The 24,508-nt window shown below is 37.0% G+C and overlaps 1 protein-coding gene across 5 annotated transcripts in view; it reads left to right on the top strand.

Annotated features, from left to right (window-relative positions):
- trim9 (tripartite motif containing 9) overlaps nt 1-22,965 on the top strand; it is a 322,256-nt gene extending 299,291 nt beyond the window's left edge. For all 5 annotated transcript variants that reach the window (XM_066679691.1, XM_066679690.1, XM_066679689.1 and 2 more), the window contains 2 exons: nt 18,758-18,920; nt 19,195-22,965. In XM_066679691.1, coding sequence (XP_066535788.1) covers nt 18,758-18,920; nt 19,195-19,272 — 241 coding nt within the window. In that variant the 3' untranslated portion in view covers nt 19,273-22,965. The remainder of the gene's footprint in view (nt 1-18,757; nt 18,921-19,194) is intronic.
- The last annotated feature ends 1,543 nt before the right edge of the window (nt 22,966-24,508 follow it).

Here is a 24,508-nt window from a genome sequence, read left to right as displayed (position 1 = left end):
TTGGGGGTCCTGAACATTAGGGTGAGAAACCAGAGTGCAACTCCAGAGCGACTTCTGTGCTCTATGCTTTCTCTGTCATCCGCTACACCTCCATCTCATGCTACACCTCCAAAGAGATGCCAGAACAGCATGGAACACCTTATACACACTACACAAACTTCCCCAAAAGCCCCTACTATCTCAGGACAGCTCATATGCATAGAACACCTTACAAACACTACACAAACTTCCCCAAAAGCCCCTACTATCTCAGGACAGCTCTTATGCATAGAACACCTTACAAACACTACACAAACTTCCCCAAAAGCCCCTACTATCTCAGGACAGCTCTTATGCATAGAACACCTTACAAACATTACACAAACTTCCCCAAAAGCCCCTACTATCTCAGGACAGCTCATATGCTAGCACATTGTTCTCCTACCAGCGAATACCAGCTTGGACCCCGGGAATTGTCGCTTGCGGCTATATTTATTCTTTTTCTTTTTCTGCCATAAAACGAATCGCACAGCCCAAACCGTAAGGCCTAGAGACTTGAGACTTGGTCAATAGGTAGTAGTCGGTCTCGCTACTCAGGTGCAAAATATCAGCCCAATTGGCCTCAAGGGGGCGCTACAGCGAAGGAAAACGCTTTCATTAAAAGATCTTCCACCCCGTGTGGCGTAGAGACGAAATCTTTTTTTTTTCCTTGATTCCTTGGGTCCTGCCGAATCAAAAAGGTACATACAACCACTAATCTCCGCCTACTTAGATTTTTTGCTATTTTGCATAATTTGCAAAACCTACTTTTGTGTACTCCTCCGTGGATTTTTGTCCAATTTTCTTGAGCTTGGTGTCAAAATGTTCGCCGGAGCCTGTAGCTTAATAATTATCAAAAAAAACTTTGAAATTTCGATTCAAGATGGCCGCCATATGCAAATGAACCTTTTCGGCTTATTTTATGTTTTACTTAAAAATCTATAACAAATTCATGCTTTACTCAAGTGTGTTTACATTTCATATTCAACTTCCAGAAATGATTCTGAGGTAGCTTGTCAAAGGAGAAGCTAATATTCATATAGGGGGCACTGTAAATGCTTCAAGTTTATATCTCAGCATCCGTAAGGTGGATCGGACCGCCGCTTGGCATGCTGCTTCTATGGGCAAGGCTGTAGAGGGAAAATTAAGGACAACTCGATTCAAGCAAAATTGTTATTGTCATCAACCAATCAGCTGTCATCAGCTGTTTGACAACCTTAACAAGGTCCAATCATCATGGGATTTGACTGGTATGTCCCTGGTAGGCCTTCCTAAGAGCAGAAAAATTGTCATAACGATAGCCACTAGGGGGCGCTATATAAAGAAAATATTATATATCTCTGTGAAAATTAAGCATATTGACACGCAGTTTGCTTCTTTTTATACTCTGCAGAGGGCCTAACAACTTTGTAATTTCAAGTGTTGTCAAAAAATGCTTTGCTTTTTCTCAGTTTCCAAATGTTCAAAATTGAACCTTTTCGAACTAGTCCGTGGAATTTTGCGATATTCCCAAACAGTTGACCTTGTTGGAATCTGCAGAGTCTGAAGGTAAATAATTATCAAAAAAAGTTCAACATTTGGACAAACTTTTGTTGTAATAAAACAATTAATTGAATTGTGTGGAGCTTTAAACATTCTTTTAGCTATAACTCAAACAAATTAAGTCCAATCAAGACCAAACGTGACAGACCTATGTTTGGTCTTGTCCTGAAGACGTATGTACAATATGATCAAAATTTACCAAAAGGGGGCGCTACAATTGGACAAAAACTGATTAAAATGGCTTTTTTATAGAGCCATCTAGGATTGCAGTGGAACACCATTTTAATTATGACATCTGCTCTTCAGTCTGATCAAGTATGTGATGTTTTAAAATTTTTGGGGAAAGCATTTTTGAGTTATAGGTGTATATTAGTGTACACATATAGCTTATATTTGACTTGAGGAATACATGCTAGATCTCTGTTATTGGGAGTGGCCTGTAAGCTACATAGTAATAAAAGTGCAACACTTTTTTGATAAGTATTAAAGTTCAGACCCTTAGGATTCAGCTTATACCATACATGTCCATGTTAGGTAAATATCCACATAGGAATACATGCTTAAATCTTTCTGTATGTGCTTTCATGGCTGATCTAAAAATATGGGAAAGTAGTAATTTGTCACCAGCAGATGGCAGTCTAAGACTATACATTGTGCTGTTGAACTACAGTGGCTCTGAGACATTATGCAAAATGCAATGTGGAGCAAAGACCATAAGGCACAGAAACACCTCCCTTGGCAGCAAGGTCCAGCAGGTGTAAAATGACTCAGCCAAGGAAAATTACATTCTTTGGCCAGATGGTGGCGCTATAGCAAAGGGAAAAGCATTGAGGTCTATATATCCTACACCGTAAGGCCTAGAGATGAAATCTTTTTGTCCCTTATTCCTTGGCTTAAGACAAACTAATTTGCTGTTGGATCATAAAGCCCACTTAGATTTCGAGCTAATTTGCATAATTTGCAAAACATATTTTTGTCAATAAGTCTGTGAATTTTTGACCAACTCCCTTGAGCTTGGTGCCAATACGTTCACATGAGTCTGACCCTAGGTAATTATAGAATGAATTGACATTTTGATTCATGATGGCCGCCATATGCAAATGAACCTCTTCAGCTTATCACAGGTTTTACTTGAACATCTCTAACTCCTTCATACTTTGCTCAAATGGGTTCAAATTTCAGATTCTACTTATAGAAATGCTTTTAAAGGTAGCATGTCAGCGATGTAGGCGTATTGCTTCCAAACAGGCCTGTTAAGCGAGAACCCCGTTAATTGCCGCTTGCGGCTATATTTTTTTTTATTATTATTTATGCACACACACACACACACTAGATTTGAATATTGTAGTACAGAAAAAAGGAAAACACAGACAATATTAAACAAAACAGTGCATTGAAAGTGCAAAAAAATCCCAATGGGCACATTCCCAATTTAATCTAGCTAAAAGTGACTATTCTGACAAATCACCTTTGTAGAATATGAAAACCTATGAAATTACTTTTATTAGTGCTAGCTCAGATAATATAACAATATGACAAATATGGATATATGATTGTATAATAAAGATTAAGAAGTACATAAAGTACACATTTTGTACAGTGGACACAGGATATATTATTGTTGGTTATGTACACTGATGGATATTAATACCTTTTTTGTTTCTTTGAGCAAAGAGCATGTAACAGCTTTTAAAAGCTATACTAACTAACCGCTTGATTGACTGTTACATTGAGCATACAGTATGCTTTTTGGATGTTTGGAATATCAGTAAGGACATGATTCCATGACACATTTGAGATATGGTTAATAAATCTAATAATATTTATTCAAAGAGAGTTTATTGTCTCGAAGTGAGTGTAGAAGATGTTGAGGTCATCCGGTAGGCTGTCTGTTGAGCTGATGGTGTGGGTGGTGGTCCTGTAGTCTGTGATATGCTGCAAGCCTTGCCATATCTGCCTGGACTCAGCAGTGGAGTATAACCTGTCCAGTTTCTTCCTGTACTGCCTCTAGGCAGGATTAGGATGACCCATCTCTAACCTGCTGATGACGTCGTGGAGTTTGCCGAGCACTGCCATAGAGTTAGCCCGCGGGGGGATGTAAACAGCGGCTAGAAACACAGCATTGAATTCCCGTGGTAGATAGTAGGGATGGCATTTTAAAACTAGAAATTCCACTTCTGGAGAATAGTGCCTATAAACAGTCCGTACATCTGTTGCTGAGGTTCCTAACAGTCATCTTTTCATGTGATTTGTGGGTGTGCTTTGGGATTATAGCAAATGTCGGCAGGTGGTCAGAGATGTCTGTTACCAGAACTCCTCTGATACTGGCCATTGAGGAGTTTGTTATTATATTGTTGATTAATGTGGCAGAGCTTGTGGTTATTCTTGTAGGCTGGATTTTCAGAGGAAAGAAGGATGATGCATTTTGGTGATTCATGAAATAAGCCGACTGTTTGTTCATAAGATCAGTATTAAAATCACCTATCAAATTAAATTATACGTTATTTTCTTCAGTGATTTTACTAAACATATTGACAATATGGTCTGTGAATTTTGATTGTTGAAGTTTGGAGGTTTATAGAGGCATCCAATAATTATGTTTCTTTTGTAAGGTAACAGCTTAAGTTCAATAAAGACTGATTCCATCTCATTACACATGGAGTTCACTAGGTCAGGTTGTTCCATTAAGTTTAGAGATGCATGATTACTTATACCAGGTATTGGGTATTTGCTCAATACCGTGTTCTCATACTTGTACTCATACTTGTACTCATACTTGAACTCGTAATCGCAAATGAAGCTCAGATACCAACATCTGATATCTTGTGCCTAGTGCACGTTGCTGTGCTAATGAGCAGACAACTCAAAATATCGGCGATATATGGAATTATTTCACAATCAGTGAATAGCAGTCAGTATGCTGTACTGTTTTGACAAGGTGGATTTTTCTTCCTCCCAGGAAATGTTTGCAAGAGCACCGTTCGTTGCCCAACATGGTTGTTCCTCAAGCAAAATTTTCTTCACTCGCAAATTTTGAATTGGATCCAATGCCTTAGATCAAGCTGCTGCTCCTAAATAAACACTGCCAATAAATAAATACTCCCAAGTGCAGAACTTCACAGCCGTTATTGTATAACGGAAATGGTCTTACCAAAGATGCAAAACACAGGTGCTGGTCATAAAATTAGAATATCACGAAAAATTTGATTCAGTAATTCCATTCAAAAGGTGAAACTTGTATATTATACTCATTCATTTCACACAGATATATTTCAAATGTTGACTCTATCCAATGGTTCTCTAGCTCCCTCCTAGGGGAGGATCCCGTGCTCTGTCTGGATCCTGAGGATTCGGCAGAGCCGCTGATGTTTGGCCAAGAATCCATCAGGGATTAGGACAAGACATTTCATTCAGATAGCATTCTGATTAATTAATTCTCTTAAATAGAAAGATATTGGAATAAGACCTGTTTCCTGGTGGACTATTACCCAGTCCACTGCAAATAACACAACCCCGATTCCATAAAAGTTGGGACACTAAACAAATTGTGAATAAAAACTGAATGCAATTATGTGGAGGTGCCAACATCTAATATTTTATTCAGAATAAAACATAAATCACAGATCAAAAGGTTAAACTGAGAGGATGTATCATTTTAAGGGGAAAATATGTTGTTTCAAAATTTCATGGCGTCAACAAATCCCAAAAAAGTTGGGATAAGGCCATTTTTTACCACTGTGTGGCATCCCCACTTCTTACAACACTCAACAGACGTCTGGGGACAGAGGAGACCAGTTTCTCAAGTTTAGAAATAGGAATGCTCTCCCATTCAAGTCTAATACAGGCCTCTAATTGTTCAATCATCTTGGGCCTTTTGTCGCACCTTCCTCTTTATGATGCACCAAATGTTCTCTATAGGTGAAAGATCTGGACTGCAAGCTGGCCATTTCAGTACCCGGATCCTTCTCCTACATAGCCATGATGTTGTGATTGCTGCAGAATGTGGTCTGGCATTATTTTTTGTTAAATGCAGGGTCTTCCCTGAAAGAGATGACGTCTAGATGGGAGCATATGTTGTTCTAGAACCTGAACATAGTTCTCTGCATTAATGGTGCCTTTCCAGACATGCAAGCGGCCAATGCCACAAGCACTCATGCAACCCCATACCATCAGTGATGCAGGCTTCTGAACGGAGCGTTGATAACAACTTGGGTTATCCTTGTCCTCTCTGGTCCGGATGACATGGCGCCCCAGTGTTCCATAAAGAACTTCAAATCATGACTCATCTGACCACAGAACAGTCTTCCATTTTGCCACACTCCATTTTGAAAGACCCCTGGCCCAGTGCAAACGTCTGAGCTTGCTTAGAAATGGATTCCTCTTTGCACTGTAGAGTTTCAGCTGGCAAGGGCAGATGGTACAGTGGATTGTATTCACTGACAATGCTTTCTGGAAGTATTCCTGAGCCCATTCTGTTATTTCCTTGACAGTGGCATTCCTGTTTGAGGTGCAATGACGTTTAAGGGCCCGGAGATCACGAGCATCCAGTAGAGTTTTACGGCCTTGACCCTTACGCACAGCAATTGTTCCAGATTTTCTGAATCTGTTGATGATGTTATGCACGGTTGATGATGATAACTTAAAAGTCTTTGCTATTTTATGCTGGGTAACACCGTTCTGATATTGCTGCACTATCTTTCTGCGCAACAATGGTGGAATTGGTGATCCTCTTACCAACTTGGCTTCAGAGAGACACTGACACTCTGAGAAGCTCTTTTTATACCCAATCATGTTGTCAATTGACCTAATTAGTGTTAATTGGTCTTCCAGCTGTTTGTTATATGCTCAATTTCCTTTTTCCAGCCACTTATTGCTACTCGTTCCAAATTTTTTGGGGATTTGTTGACACTGAAATTTTGAATCAACATATTTTTCCTTTAAAATGTTACATTTACTCAGATTAAACTTTTGATCTGTCATCTATATTCTATTATGAATAAAATATTGACATTTGCCATCTCCACATCATTGCATTCAGTTTTTAATCACAATTTGTTTAGTGTCCCACCTTTTTTGGAATCCGGTTTGTATAAACAAACCCAAATACAGAATAATATATGAAATAAAGAAGGTTTCTTTGTTTAATACAATGTATAGTTAACTAAGCAGAGGTCAGGGACTCAAGAATGCACATTAAATGCTTCGCAAATTCTTCTCCATTTAAGTTGGCCCCTACGTCCTAAAACAACAGTGCCACCTAGCGATGGCTTGTTCGCCTGCTGGCCAGATTTGTGGATCAGGCTGCCTTTGAATTTGGATCGGGTGAAATGCGAGAGGAAAGTCTCAAAATCCAAAAACCCGCGAGAGGAAATGAACAAATTCACGTCACGGAAAACACGTGAGTGACTTGATCCACCAATGGAGATACTACGTTTTACAAATAAATTTTAATTCAAGACTTTGACTTTACAAATATTTGCAATGTAAATTTAAACAAATGTATTTATTTTCACATAAAATTGTGATATATCTATGAAAACCAAAAACATGTATTTATGAATGTAACTGAATTGTACAAATTGCAGACTGAGACACAGATTGGGATGTGTTCATTTGTGCCCAGTAAACATTTAGCCATTGATTCAACGTTGAAATAACGTACTTGACTCTCGTCTAATCAACGTTTTCTTAAGGTTGAAAATGAAAGTTGAAAAGATGTTCAAACACAGACCCAGCTAGCAAAATTGAATCACGCACGCCGGAACAAAAACACTCGACCCGATGCCGGTGTTGTGCCGAATTCAGCACCCCCGCCGCGAGATGTATCCCCGGCATCCCTTTAGTCCTAAGGGAGGTTAATCGGCGTTTTATGACAAAACGGGCAAAATATCATGTTCTTTTCCGTCAAAATAAAAATAAATCGCCTTTTCCCCAGTAGAAACACTCTAGATGTTGAGATGTAAAAAAGAAAAGATCCCTTGTAAATAATAAAATTATATAATCTACATGCAACACTGCTTTTTCTGAAGTCAGCTTCGACTTATTCTAAAACAAACGTGTACGTTCATTTTCTGACCACAATGAAACACCTACATATCCTGTCGCAATTTTTATGGAATATTTAAACACTGGAAATGAATAGGAATATAGGCCAAAGCAGCGAATTGTAAATAAAATTACCACTTCATTACTGTACTTGCTAACATGTTATATCCATGAAAATGTACACATGCTGCCACTGCCTGAACACAACTGCAATATTAATAGTTGAATTAGAAAGAAATGTACCCAATGGCTACATTTCTGTTTTTGCCATGAAACTTATACAGGTATTTTATATTGATCCTATAGGTGTACTGACAAAAACAAACCATATTTGTGTGTACAGAAAGAGAGTTACAGGGGGATGCTTTTTGAGGCAGTCCACCTGCCTGAAAAGGCACCCCCTCTTAATTCTGGCTACATTACTGTTATAACCATGAAACTTATACAGGTATTTTATATTGATCCTATAGGTGTACTAACAAAAACAAACCATATTTGTGTGTATAGAAAGAGAGTTATAATGGGGTGCTTTTTAAGGCAGTCCATCTGCCTGAAAAGGCATCCCTCTGGCTACACTGCATAGAGACTACATGTGTCCAGCATAAAAATAGGGGTGCTCTTCTTTCTAACATCTCATGTTTTTTTTGGTTAAATATACTTGAATCTTTTAAAGTGGTTGTATTTTTCAAAAAATATCGTATTTGAATCAAGTGCTTATTTCTTTCTACTTTAAAACACACAGCATTTTTAAGAGGGGGTGCCTTTTCAGGCAGATGGACTGCCTTAAAGAGCACCCCCCTGTAACTCTCTTTCTGTACACACAAATAAGGTTTGTTTTTGTCAGTACACCTATAGAATCAATATAAAATACCTGTATAAGTTTCACGGTTATAACAGTAATGTAGCCAGAATAAAGAGGGGGTGCCTTTTCAAGCAGGTGGACTGCCTTTTAAAAGCACCCCATCATAACTCTCTTTCTGTACACACAAATATGGTTTGTTTTTGTCAGTACACCTATAGGATCAATATAAAATACCTGTATAAGTTTCATGGCAAAAACAGAAATGTAGCCAGAATTAAAATTGAGTACATTTCTTTCTAATTCAACTATTAATATTGCAGTTATGTTCAGGCAGTGGCAGCATGTGTACATTTTCATGGATATAACATGTTAGCAAGTACAGTAATGAAGTGGTAATATTATTTACACTTCGCTGCTTTTGTCCTATATTCCTATTCATTTCCAGTGTTTAAATATTCCATAAAAATTGCGACAGGATATGTAGGTGTTTCATTGTGGTCAGAAAATGAACGTACACGTTTGTTTTAGAATAAGTCGAAGCTGACTTCAGAATAAGCAGTGTTGCATGTAGATTATATATATATATATATATATATATATATATATATATATTTTATTATTTACAAGCGACCTTTTCTTTTTACATCTCAACATCTAGAGTGTTTCTACTGGGGAAAAGGCGATTTATTTTTATTTTGACGGAAATGAACATGATATTTTGCCCGTTTTGTCATAAAACGCCGATTAACCTCCCTTAGGACTAAATATGCCGGGGATGCATCTCGCGGCGGGGGTGCTGAATTCGGTACAACACCGGCACGCGTGATTCGCCATTGTCTCGGCCGATAGTTCTGGCCCGAGTCTGGGAAACTCTCGGCACAGACTCAGCCGAGTGTTGTGGCTGAGGCGCGGCTCAAATGACTCGGCCCTAGTCCGGCAAGCCATAACTAAATGGCTCAGATCTGGCTCATTATCGGTTGGAATAGTTTATTTTACACACACACACCTCCTTTCCCTCAGAAAAGGGTACGATCAGGTTCATGGTGAAATAAATGCTTTATTAAATAACTTACACTCTCAGGAAAAAAGGTACATTATAGGTCACTAAAGGTACAAATGTTTAAAAGTCCAGTTTTTTTCCTTAACGGTACATAGCCTTCTCTTCTCCGGAGGGAGACATTCATGTTTGTAGTATTTCACTATAGAAATGTCGTATAACAAAAAACATAATAAAAGTCCTGGAGATGAAACAGGGTGTATGAAATCAACACATTTTAAAATCTACAATTATAATATAATCATGTTCCCTAATTAAATGTACAAATATGTACAATTGAGGGTACCACCACAATGACAATATATCTGACAATGTAATATTAGTAAGTGTGCTTTTCATACAACCTTGATACAATGTAAACATACAGCAATTGCAATGTATACAAACAGTACATAAAATTCAATAAATAGAAAATACATGTGTAACTGGCATTGACATTTTTAATTGACAGGGTCATTATTTCCTAAATCCAATTAACATTCAATTACTGATTAAAAAAAAAAACAATTGGTTTTACACCCTAAGAACTGCCATTTAAATTCAGACTTTTCTTTAAAAATATACTATGCTAAGGCCATATAACAAATTGCTTAAAGTTCACCAGTAGGTTTGGAAAAGTAAAAAAAAAAAAAATGCAGAAAGGTACTTTAAAACAGTTTGGGCTCCTCAAATGTGTGGAAGTACACATTTGACACTTATTCATGGCACATATCAGTTTGATCAACAGTTTGCAAGCCTCTGCTGTGTTGTCACGCTATGTCAATACCTCACTGCCCTCAATAATGATGGAAATATCAGCCGTATCCTCATCTCTGGCAGCCTGGACAACAGGGATCTTCAGGACATGCAGTCTAGTGAAAGAACGCTCAAGTGTAGTCACCTCAGTTGTACTCCTTGTTGAATTCCAGCTCTATAATTAAACATAGAGATTATGTACATGTTCTGTTCTCTTCAATATATTTTCTATAAAAATATTTAATGAAAAACTGTGAACTGCTTATGCATGCAGATTAATTAACTACAGAACTTCAAATGTAAAAGATTATCAGGTTATAGTACAAACGATTATGCTACAACCGATCCTAAAGATCTCATCTAAACTTGAATTAACCTCCTATCTGCTTTTCTCCCTGCCCACCTGCATTATTCACTGCCCCACTAGTTTTCTTACTGCAGTCCATCTTTACATAATTACATAAAGAAAATGAATTAGATCATGTTCATAGTTAATTTTGAAAAATTTAACTAACTTTACAGCTCCAAAAATAAACTACTTCACATGCTTTTGATTATTTTTTTCTCTCAGTAAATAGGCTTCTATCATTTTCAATATAACCTCCTTCAACCCATTAATCACCAGCCCAAAATCACTGCTACTCCCTAACAAAGGATTAGTGCACGTGGAATTATATATTTAAAATATTACATTACACTAAAAACCAACACTGAGATTGAGAATGCATTTTAACCTACTTAGCTAGTACCTTAATGTGTTTAAGCAGTTTTATTTATTATTTCTGTGAGACACAAAAACCCACAAAAATGCTCACATCGTCTTGTAAAATACGCCATCAAACCACATAATTACTCAAATTAGAATAACTCATGTATGAGCGATTGTCATGTCATTTAAATATTTTCTATGTCAGAGAAAAAAAAAGAGCTAGCTAGAGTTAAACCGGTTAGCTATAAAGTTTGTCATTTGAAAAAAAAAACGGTTCAATATTATGTATGTAACGTATAGCAGTTTATAGAATAACGTACGTAACATTAACGATGTTAACTACATTTGGGCGATACCAAAATACATATGTATCCGAAAATATAAGGTTAATTGAAATACTTACGGGATGAAGCTGTTCCCTGGTGAGAACTGCTCGTGCGCCGCGGTCACAGAACAGAGCGCGAATCTTCATCGTCTTCTGTGTTTTTACAGCGGTTCGCTTGCCACCTTCCGTTTTCTCATTCAGAGTCCATTCATTTTAAAGCTGTCGTCTTCAAAAACTTAAATAATAATTTACTCCCTTCCGCACGGCACAGTCTCCTTATTAACCCTATTTTTCATAATAATTTCTGTCGTTCGTTTCCCAGTCATTACATCACTATTCTAAAATATTACAATACAGATCTTACCTATAACTGTATGGCATTTAAAAAGAAAAAAAAATGATTCTGTTTATTTAACATTTATTACATCGTTTCCCAGACAGTTACCAGTATTTTCTTTTATTTTTAAATGTGGGCCACATACGATTAATACGCAGTATTTAATGAAATTATCTGAACAGTGTAGTGTGCCAAAGTGCAGCCGGACTTGGGCCATATACAGGGTGCCGCATTCACGCCGAGACGGCAGCTAGCCGACAGTGCCAACGTGCAGCCGGAACTGGGCCACATGCAGGGTGCCGCATTCACGCCGAGCCTCAGCTAGCCGATAGTGCCAACGTGCAACCAGAATTGGGCCAGACGCGGCGTGCCGCATTCACGCCGAGACGGCAGCCAGCCGACAGTGCCGAGCCTGAGCCAGAATCGGCCCAGATCTACCTTGCTAGCATGAGCATCTGAAAAGGAAGCCTGTTGGAGCTGTGTGTGAAAGAGATTAAGTATAGTAAGTTAATTCTACTTTTTCTCTCACTCAATGTTACTAGAGCCTGCTAGAGTAGTTAAACAACATTTGTTTTCTTTACATTGATATTACACTCGCTTTTAGCGAACAAGCCTTAGCATCTCCCCGAGTTTTCTCTTCCACCTTAAATGTGTCAGCTCGACCAGCAGTTCCAAAACAAACCGTAGTTTTAGTCAAGCTAACGTTAGTGACAAGTTCTATTTTTTTCTCTCACTCAATGTCACTAGAGCCTGCTAGAGTAGTTAAACAAGATGTCTAATTTTTAGTCAATTTATATCACTCTTGTATTTAGCGAGTTTTCCGTTCCACCTTAAATGTGGCGGCAGTTACATTCAGAGTTAAAAAAAATAAATAAATAATATATTTAAAGCCTTTTTCAAGGTCTTTTCTGACTGGCATTGCGTGTTAGTGTTTGAGTATCACAGCCAAGTGTATATTACATTATAAGTGTATATTTACATTACATACACTGTGTTAAATATTGATAAATATAAAATTAATGTAACGGTTGGGTTAATTCTTCACGTAAACGCTAATTTTTAATAATGGTAGGTTGTGTGTTCCTTATACAATTACAACATTAGTTCTCTAAAATCTTAAACATCTTAATATCTGATCATATGTGTTTCCCATTTATTCTCAGCACATGGCAGCATCATATCTACACTTTCTCTCTCACCTCAGATAAAAACAGCCCAGCAATGCTGACTATGTTTTGAAGATCTGTACACCACAGCAAGCAGCTGTTCTCACTGATGGTATCCTGAATATGCTAGTAACAGACAGGAAACCAAATTTGGCTCGTCTTCCTTTTTATCCGATTAATAATCGATTAATCGAAAAAAATAATTGACAGATTAATCGATTATCAAAATAATCATTAGTTGCAGCCCTAACAATATATACCATTATTTCTCTAATAGTATTTAATTGTACCTGTCAGTTCACAATCCCGGGTGGAAAAAACATTACACCCATAGTTAAAGCTAAATATTTATAAACATATTTGCAAATTTTTGTAATTAGCCCAAAATATGTGACTAAAATATGGCACACAATTACATGTATAAATGTATTTAAAATATATATATATTTAATGAACATATAAAAAAATTAATATTTTGTATTCGACATGTAAATGAAACAAAAATGTACATACTAAGAAAATGAAGCACAGATATGAACAAAATACAGAGTGTACAAAAGCTTGTCACTGGGGCTGTAACCCCTTTAGGTACAATACAGTATCTTTCAGTGTAAGTCCTATTATGTAGCCATGTGTTTATACTAGTTAATATACTTTAATGCTAAAATGTATCATTAACATTAGCTTTATATACCACTCCAGTAACAAATGATTTTGGAACCTGTGGTGACTAAAGTGTACCAGAATTATTGACACAAATATTCATAATGACTTTCTATGCTGTTTATTTAGTTGTAAACATGCACAATATAGCATCAGTTAAAAAAATTAAATGTCAGTAGAAGTCTATGATATTGCAAATGTAAATGGAATTATTGAATTGTAATTTTGAGATCAAACTTAAATTCAAACTTAGGATTTTATTGCCAATTTGCATATTACATTTTCATTTTAATACTGATAAGCTTCCATAATCAACAGTGTACAAAACAATTACTTAAGTAAAAAGGCAAAATAAAAAATATAGCAATTTTTAAATTAATAAAAATCCACATGAAGAGGAAATACGCAAAACTGATAATTTAAAATATACATTAAATTTTACCTTTATTTATCTGTTTAAACCAATACATTTAATAAATGAAAATATGTCAGTGGAAGGAAAATGATTGCTTGTGTTTTCTGTGCACATCTTCTGTAAGAATGAAACTTGAAAATAGTGTACTGGCAGTCATATACCACAGGTTATACTGTACATGTCCACGCACAGGCCAATGTGTTGTTTGAGTTTGGCAAACTTTCTATGCAGGAATTGTGTGCATTGGTGCAGTGGAGGCATGAAAGGTTTAGTACAGGAGGTTGATCACTCGAGTCAAACACTGCAACTCCATGCATCTCTGAAGAAATGTCATGGTGTTTTCAGGTGTGCAGGGTATTCAATTTTGAAGGCATGATACATACAGGAGTTTGTGAAGACGGCCTCACCTACTGCACTATGACAGCAAACCTCAACTCAGCTTTCACCACACTCTGGCTTCCTCTGGAAACACCAGTTTCCCAGTCCTGATCTTTCAGCTGAATTATCAGATATAATGTTGTAGGTTCACCCTACAGAAAAACAGAAATAGAGTTGGCATGACACACTAAGACATAATACTGACTTTCCGTTGACTGTGACTAGTTCAGTTGGTGTAGCAACAGTTTACTTTATCATACTTAGTGAGGGGGTCAGAGTTTTAAGTCAAGAAAAACAAGTTTATTCTTGAAGTCAATGCCCATCATCAAGGAAAGGACTTTAATAATGATCCCATACCTATTAACTATCAATTTACATTGGTGCCCCCCTCGGGAGTTTGGTGTTTTCTAACTGTGTCTGCATGGGTTTCCTGTGTGCTCCTGGTTTCCTCCCATAATCCAAACACACATTGGTGTCCATAGTGTGAGTGCGTGTGTGAATGTGTGGGTGTGTGGTGCCCTGTGAAGGACTAGTGCCTCTAGGGTCTGACTCCAGGTAGTATGTAAATATTTTGTACCCACCACAACCTTGAAATGGACAAGCAGTGTACATCTGTAAATCCATTGCTGAACTGGTGAATTTTGTTCACTGTTAGAATATGGATTCCATCAACCTCATCAGACAACTGTAAAAACAAAGCAGAACGCAATAGATGAAAGCTTCATTATAATATTCCAATAAATTATATCAATAAAGACAATAGTGTAGCACAAATAAGCTAGTATAAGGAAACCATATTAGACAAAAGAATATTAATAATGGTCTTACTGTAAAAAACTAATATATATCTAGTATGCCAGTCATTATGATCTGTACAAAACCATAAATATTTTCAGAATTATAAAAGATACAATAATACTTATATGATGTTGGTTCCCTTGCCACATTTGGTGACAATGCTGTTGATGCATCTGTTGACTTCCTAGCCTGATAAAATTACTTAAAACCTTCAAATCTCTGCAACATGGAAAAGTGGCACATTTTCTTGCTTTTGCAAGTTAATACAATAAAAAAAAATTATTTGAATCATTATTACTAATTCTACAATATAATAAAATACATACTTCCATTAGTGTTCCCCACAACATTCATATTTCAGAGTTAAATCTTTGGGAACATGAACATACTCCATGTTAGTTGGATATCTGTGTGGTGACAAAAAAATTGGCAGTCTAACAAGATATTGTATCATATGTAAACGTTTTAGTGCACCTGATAAAATTATATGTATTGTTGACTTTCTAAGTAATAACAGAGTACAGTACATCGATATTTTATGCGCAGCTTCAGATAAAAGTACTGTTCATCTGATGATTTTCACATATTTGGAAAAGCGCAAATGTAGCCTGTGCAAATGGTATTGTATGATTTTACTTTCCAGCCCAGCACTTCTTTTGATATTTGGTTAACATTCGTATTGTTAGCAAGGTGGCTTGCATGTAACTGCAACTCAGACCTGCTGAAATAAATGTCAAAAACATTAACTGTTAATAATGTAATATTACTTTGATTTTTTTTTTTATACAGAATGGGTTAACTATTATCCTCCTGTACTCCTTCACTTGTATTCACTGAGATGCTAACCTAGCATAGCTGTTGCTTTGCTAGAGCTCTTTAAATATTAAAATTAAATACACTTTAAGTAGTGAAACTAAAGTTTTATTAAGATTAAATATCACTTACCTCTGACTATACGAGCCTCCTCCGCAGTTTTAGTAATGCCTGCTTCCACAAACCGTTGAAAAATCATCCACTGAAACTTATTTTGGCACCGTATTCAAACTCAGAGTAACCGTTATCTGAAAGGGCGGGGCTCTCTCTCTCACACACACACACATTCTATCTTTCTCTCTCAGATATTCTCTCTCTCTCTTTTAACTGACTTATTTAAAACACATTCCGGACGTCCACTGACATTATTAATTGGTCCCAAAATAACAGACACATTGTGGATTGTCCACTGACGTTAACTGGTCCCGAATTAACTGGTTTGTTTAAAACGCATTTTGGACGTCCACTAATGTTATCAGTTTGTCCCAATATAACTGACTTGTTTTAAACGCATTTCGGATGTCCACTGATTTTATCAGTTGGTCCCGAAATAACTGATTGTTTTAAACGCATTTCGGACGTCCACTGATGTTATCAATTGGTTCAGAAATAACTGACTTCTTTTCAAAGCGTTTTGGACGTCCAATGATTGATCCCGAAATAACTTACTTGTTTTCAACGCATTTCGGACGTCCATTGACGTTATCAAGTGGTCCCGAAATAACGGGCTTGTTTTCAACGCATTTCGGACGTCCATTGACGTTATCCATTGGTCCCGAAATAACTGACCTGTTTTCAATGCATTTTGGACGTCCAATGATTGGTCCCGAAATAACTGACTTGTTTTCAGCGCATTTTGGCCGTCAATTAACGTTATCAATTGGTCCCGAAACAACTGACTTGTGCATTTCGGACGTCAATTGACATTGTCAATTGGTCCCGAAATGATGGACTTGATTTCAACGCATTTCGGACGTCCATTGACGTTATCAATTGGTCCCGAATAACTGACCTGTTTTCAGTGCATTTCGGACGTCCATTGACGTTGTCAGTTGGTCCTGAAATAACTGACTTGTCTTCAATTCATTTTGGAGGTCCACTGACATTTGTGTTCATGAATATATTGAAGTTGTATTCAAAGGTTGGGGAAATGCCTCCACTAGGTCTTCTCTTGATCTCTATGTAAAAACAGACAGGTGGCCTGACAAAAGGTCTGTTCTGTGACCTTGAGTAGACGAGAGATTTTAACTTGGGGCATCTAATTATCTTAAAAGAGATTTGCTCTGAGTCCACTACACAAGATATATGCATTTAAATGAGCAATCTGTAGGATATTTACTGTACTTGGTCATAAAATATCCAGGATGTCTGATCATAGATTACGGAAACAGTCAAAGCTAAAACACTGCTTTTTTATGATCATGCCACTGCCTGTCATCCCACCCTCTTAATCAATCATTTTACAGTCCTCTGTGTGCCTACATTTACAGTGTCTCGCAGCCATGAAATGACCAAGAGAACAGATTTAATATTATATTTCACCACACCCAAAAAGCCCCACTGCCCTTTTAAAAATCTCCATGACCAGAAATGGTAAAATGGAAAAATAAAAAGGAAATATTGGCCTTGTGTTTGAAAAGTGGAGGCAGTTTACAAGCAGCAACACTACAGAACATAGCCAGAGCTGGCAAATTTCCTCCTGAATAGGTAACAGCAAATTACTCCTGAAAAAATATAGGAGTACAGAAGCCTACCAATAGATACCAATAGATAAAAGGAGTAAACACCATAGGTTTTATATCAAGAAAGTGAAGCATGGGGACATTTAAAAGGTGCCAGGTCTGTGTTTTGTGTGTTTTACACAAAGAAAGTGAATAACAAAATGATTGAAAAGCATAAATACTATTGTTTGTTTTAAAGAAATGAATGCAACTTCATGTGTGTTTCTCTGTGGTGTGTTTGTGTGTTTAAACAAATAAACTAGCATAATTTGTGGAATAGAGAAATCAAACTTGGTAGTGTACAGCAAATATAAGTGTAGTATGTAGATATTTTAGTAACATGATGTACACTTGGTCGTATGTTTTAAATGGATAAAATGGGAAATAAGTGTTTCAAAACGAGTTTTGTTTATAAATCCTAGTGCTAGCTTTAGCTTCACATAGCTGTTTAAAGTGAAACTTAGTATTCAAAATGAAGCTAGAGAACAAAGCAAATAAGACTCTTAAACAGACCCATTTAAGGTGCAACTAAATGCTTAATTACAAAAACTGGTTGAATAATACAATTTGTTATTCAAATGTATAAAGTGAAATAACAGTTGCTTCAAAAAGTTTCAAACGCTATAGCGTTAGCTTCAGCTCGTAAGGTGGAACAGAGAATTCAACAACCTGGGGTATAATGCCAAAAAGACTCGTAAACACACATGTAAGGTGGAATGAAATGTTTGACTATGACAATTATGGAAAATATCTGCCTCCTAAACTAAAAATTTATGGTGGAAGGGAAAATCGATGAGTAACACCAGTCTGTGTCTAGTCAAAATATTTCATGTGAATTTGGAGAGTAAAGGCATTGTAAATTCAGGGAAATTGTGGCATAACTTTTTTACATAGCTAGATGTTTTAGTGAAATTATTAACATTTTTCTGTGTAAATATGTAGATTATGGCATATTCTTTTTAGATATTACGGTCCAAATTCTTAAACTTGTCTCTTGCTTGTTCGTTCAGTTTTCCTCTGTCAACCTGTTCGAGCTTCACATCTGGGGAGGAGGCAGACAGCTCCCCCCACTGTTTTGAAACTGCGCTATAGTTCTGATTTTAAACACTTGGTGTTAATATTACAGATTGTTCATTTAAGTTATATTACCTAATATACTTACATACAAGCCATGCTTTCAAAGGTGTGTACATTATGTTCTGACCACTTACACATCTGTTATACCCTCAACAGAACAGATGGTGGTATAGGAAAAGGAGCAACGGTGGGCATTCTTTTGGATTTTTCACGGGGGATTTTGTTGTTCCTTATCAATGATGAACAGCAGGGTCCTGTGGCCTTTGATTCTCTGGAGGGCATTTACTACCCCGCCATCAGCCTGAATCGCAATGTTCAGGTAAGCATAACATTGTTTTGATATCTCCTTGATTTACTTTTCAATCTCATGCTAATTAATAAAATGACATACAGTGAATTTGATACCTTTTGAATGTCTAACCTAATTGTTTTGATTTCTAAAATATGGACATACTTTATTTTTTGTTTCTATAAATCTGCCTGTTTAGAGATGTATAAAACTCGTGTGAGCTGAACAATTATTGAGTTTGTGTTACATTTACTTTTAATTTAAAAGGCACATTTTGTGTGTGTGTGTGTGTTTGTGTGTGTAGGTGACTCTTCACACTGGTCTACGTATTCCAGACTTCTACACACCAGGAGAATCAGACCCTTCAAGCTCTGTCTGCTGAAGATATACACTATCAGTGTTCACATACAAAACACATCACAGACACACACTCAAAAACACAGTCTCATATACATGAATACTTCATATGAATTGATATGAACATGTGTTCAGACATATTCATGTTTTAGCTGTTAACATTAAGTTGTAAGCTGGTTGAAGACTAATGCAGCTTTTTACTGAGTAGTTTATGTCAAGTTTACACTACATTTATTTTTCATGAATATTTCCTAATGGGCTGATGTTGGAGTCACTGAATAGAGAGAGAGAATCTCAATTTGATCCCTGGTTCTTTTTAATTGGATCCATGGTTCTTTTTTTTCTACAGCCTAATAACACATTACATGTCCATCAGGGAATTGTTTCTTCCTGGCTAAATCCAAGGCAGATCTCAGATAGATATTTGTTAAACATGTTATGAGACATATGACCTATAGGCTGCCTGTCCCAACTGCAGTTGCATATGTGCTTGTAAGTACATTAATGCACTATTAAAAAAACATCTTGGGATAAAATGCAACACTGCCTCAGTAAGAATATTTTAATGTATGCATTAAAGAGACACAATATGTTGAATTAAGATGTACATTTTGGTTAGTTTAACAAATGCTTTAGTATAAACATATAAAATGTTTAGATTTAAAAGAGCAATCTGTAATGCTGACATGAAGCATTTAAAATGGGAACTACAAGCAGATACAAAACAGTGGAGAGAGCTGTCTCTGTGACCTTCATACCAATCTCCTCCTCTTTGTGGCTTCTCCACACACTGCTCTTAATTTACAGCCCATCTTCTCTGCTGATGTGAACATTCGTCCCAGTCCCCTCCACTTTGTGGTCAACATGCACACTGACTCTTCCTTTACAGCCCCCTCTAGTTGCGGACCTTTCTCCCAGCCCCTTGCTTTGCAGCCTCCACCTGCCTCCAGTTTTGCAGCTTGCAGTGGCACCCAATGCCACCTCTTTCCTGGATGTCTCCCTCAATTTCAATTCACCATCTCACATTATGTCTCTCATTTGGCACTTTCACCATCTAGGCATCTCTGCCATCATTGAGTCAGCTTTTTCGGGGGTTTAGCTTCATATGCATTACGAAGCCACCCTGAACTCCTATCGAAAAATATCTGAAACTCCCCATTTTATCCTTTACAAGTATGGTCTGTTCTAGCAAAGTGAATATGTGAGGCTTTTCAAACAACACTCCTTAATTTGTTTAAAACACACCAAGGAGGAACACACAATATGCCTTCATTTATTTAAAACAAACAAATTATAGTATTTACACTGTTGTAAATTGATATACTGGTCAGCCATCCTTGCAGACTATGCCAGTATTGTTGTGAATATAGACCCCCAATGTTGTTTGTGATGCCATAGTTATTGGAATGTCTTTCCCTGGCAAAGTAATGAGTCAGGAGATGCTGGGTTGTAAGCAGAGGAGGTGTTTAATAGGAAAGGGTGCAGATAACTCAACCACTCTCACAACCCTAAACAGTCTACCCATACCTCAAAAGTTTGCTGGTTGCTGATTCTCTAACAAAATGCAATGAACCGATATTTAAAATAAAATAATTCTTACAACACTTTTCAATCATGCTCTTATTCACCGCTTCGTATAAAACACTAAAAAACATAGTCCTTACACATTTCAATCATCCCTAGCTTTCATATTTTTTTTCAACGAACAAATAATGGAGTTTACACCTTAAATCTGCACATAGGCATTTGTAATTCTATATATTTTTTATTTGCTTAATGGTTTCAAAGGGAAAAAAAAGATCTGGATCTGTCTGGTAGTCTTGATGCCTCTAAGCTGCCTATACCTTTCAAACACATTTCCTGTCATTTTATTCCATCTCTGGTCATGGAGATGTTTAGAAGGGCAGTGAGGCTTTTTAGGTCAGATAAAATCTAACATTATCTCTGTTCTCTTGGTGTCATCATGGCTGAAAGACACTGTTTGTGTCTGTTATTGTGCACTGGCATATATATATGCATCTAAAAGTATTTTTTAATTGAGGCCACAATAGCCAATACAAAATGAAGCCACCATTATTTGTTCAGATCTGATGTTGAATACTTTTATTGTATCCAAAAATATTTGTACATACAGTCGACCAGTGAGTAGGTAACCCTTAATTTGATATATGAGAGTGTTACAGACTTCAGCTGCATCTACAAGCATTTGGATGTGATCCAGAGTGTCCTGGGACACATTAGGTTAGAGACTGAGCTATGCATAAATGAAAACTGTAACTTTCGATGTACAGCTGCTAATCTATCACCATTGTTTGCCAACAGGCCACAAGTGGCTGTGCTTTAAGAGTAGCGGCAAAGAACATTTTTATTTGGCTATTGTATGGTAGCATACTGCTTGTGCATTTCCCCTGGGGCTTGTTTCTTACCATGTGTAATCATCTGTAATACCATATCTATGGGTACAATGGGCAGCTGTGGCCTAATGGTTAGAGGGCTTAGGATTAAAAGATTGTTGGTTCGATTCCCACAACTGGCAGGAAAATTGGGGTCGTTAGAGTGAAAGAACAGCACTGTCCTCCTCCCTAAATCTACAGCTGATGTACCCTTGAGAAAGGCACTGCTCCCCGGACACTGGGGATGGGTTGCTGCCCTCAGTGGGTGTGTGTTCACAGACCCTAGTGTGTGTGTGTGTGTGTGCCACAAATGGGTTAAATGTGGAAGAAATATATAGTTGTATGTTGTACAATGACAAATAATTGCATATTTAAATTTGAATCAACCCCCTTAGCAACACCCATGTTGCCAGCGTGGACACAATTACAACAGCCATGTAGAGAAGGAGGTCCTCAATGGAGGTCCGAAATGCTTGGTGCTCACCTGATTCATTCTCCACTATATTAGGATTAGTGGGAAAACCTGCTGTTACTTGCCTCATAGGCAGTTACAGGCAGGTTCCTGTTGCTGATTGCTTTAAAATATATTTTTTAAATTATAATGTGATGATGTACAGTACCTGTGACACATCACCAAGAGAATCCATTATATGTATACTTACCTGTACTTACTCACCTGCATACGGGTCATGTGAGAGGGAAAAGAGTACTATCTCTTGATGCTGAGTTTTACTTACCTGGTTGAATCCATTCTCCACAGAGGGAAGGGAGAACTAGCATCTAGAAGAGGGAAAATATATTAACTAATAAATATTGATATTATGAATGAATGTTAAACATGCCATGGCCGTAATTGAATCTTGGTACAGTTGTTAGTTCATTGTTATTTTTATTGTTTATGAAACTTGTGTATCCAAGATACAATAACTTTAACCTCTTAAGGGAATGGCATATTCTAGGGGGCGGGGCTACCCATATATATACACCACACAAGGGTAAAAGAGGGAGGACTCTGCTAGACCGTGGCGAGAGAAGCATAACTTACGTGTATAATAAGACCCAATTTATTTGGTTGTCATTATCCTTTTTTTTTTTGTCACTGCTAATAGAGAATTCTGTTTTGTTAATTTTTTTTTGTTCACAAGGAGCGCGCGTGTATATATTGTAAATAGTAATATAAAGTCTGGTGTGTAAATAAAGGTGGAAGGGAACCAAAAAAGTCGAACCTCTCGGTGTTATTTCGAGTCGACCTTATAACATCTCAGGCCTCTCGCCCGACTCTACCCATAGAGAACACCTCCCACCATTTCACTTTGCGATGGTGAAGGGGTGAGCTTTATCACAATAAATATTTACTGCTGTTTATACTTGTACAGTAGTCAGTATGAAATGTACCCTATGGTATCTGATCATTTAGAGGGAGGTGAAGACACTCATAAATCAGTTAAGATGATTATGTTTATAACACATCATGGTGGTTTCAATAATCCTATATTTACCTAACCTTAATGACTTATGTAAAACCTACAGTGATGACTTTACCCAAGGTAAAATATTACTTCAGTAAAAGTAAATGTCATCCATTTAGATTTTCACTCAAGTAAAAGTACAAAAACATTTGCCTTTAAATGTACTTAAGTATCAAAAGTAAAAGTATCATGATTTATTATGTCATCAACTCATTTTAGGTAAAAACCAACTCTTTAGGTAAAAATACTTCAAAGTCAATTTTTATTTATTTATTTTTATGTTTGATTGCATGTATTGCATATATTAAATTTGCATTTTATGAACTTATAAGGCATGTTACATAGTTGATGAAAAAGGGATCTTTATTTTGAAAGAAAAAAAAGGTTTTTTTTTATTATTTATTTATTTTTATTTTGGTTCCAGTATAGGACACGCTCAGAGTTTTCTCATGGATAAGCTCCAATTTGACAAGGCACCTGCTTACTTTGGTTCATCTTTGTTGTTTGTTCATGTTGCTTTCATAAGCAATAAATATAAGATGAAGTACCAGTCAAGTGCATAGCCATCAATCAAAGGGGAATGCTACACTCTTGGTTCAAATAATACTTCAATACAATGTCATTAATTAGTCCGACACTGATATCTATTAAAAGTATTATAAGCATAAAACACTGAAAACTTTGTCCAAACAAGGCAAACTTTGTCCATTAGGTGGAACACAAAATTATGATTTCTCATAAAGTAGTGTATTAAAAAGTAAGATATTTGAGTTTGAAATGTATTCAAGTAAAATGACAACCAAAATAAAAAATACTTCAGTAAGGTCAGTTACAAAAAAAAACTACTTAAGTACAGTAATGAATTACATTTACCTTGTTACTGTCCACCACTGAAAACCTATGATATCAGATTGGAAATTTCCACTTTAAATAATTCAAGTTATGTAATAACCTAATTTTGGGAGTAGGACCACGCCCGAACTCTCTTCTCTATATATACCCTGCAAATTCACGTTATTTCCGTGTCAGACAAACTTTCTACATTTGGCTCAGCAGATGGACCTCGACTTGACTACTTCGCTACCTCAGCTCGCATCTCCGCCCTGGGTTCATTTCTGCTGATCCTCATATTTGGGGCCATGTTGGGCCATTATCAAGCCCACAGAGCCTCCTGTTTTCCCTGGCTAAACAGCTATGGGACTGCCTGGTACTTGGGGTTATATTCGGCCATTGCCATGCCTGCAAACCGCTTCGACTGTGCTTCTGCTGTCTTTCCTGCTCCGGATACGTGCTCTGCTCTCCTGCTTCTCCTCTCACTGCAGCCGGCCTCCTGAGTGACCTCCATTTACCTTCATCTCTGGCTACACTGCTACGAGACTGCCTCGTTTGGGGAACGTAA

The sequence above is a fragment of the Hoplias malabaricus genome, chromosome 8, assembly GCF_029633855.1.
Source record: "Hoplias malabaricus isolate fHopMal1 chromosome 8, fHopMal1.hap1, whole genome shotgun sequence".
Classification (NCBI taxonomy): Eukaryota; Metazoa; Chordata; class Actinopteri; order Characiformes; family Erythrinidae; genus Hoplias; species Hoplias malabaricus.
This window is presented reverse-complemented; position numbering and strand designations above follow the sequence as displayed.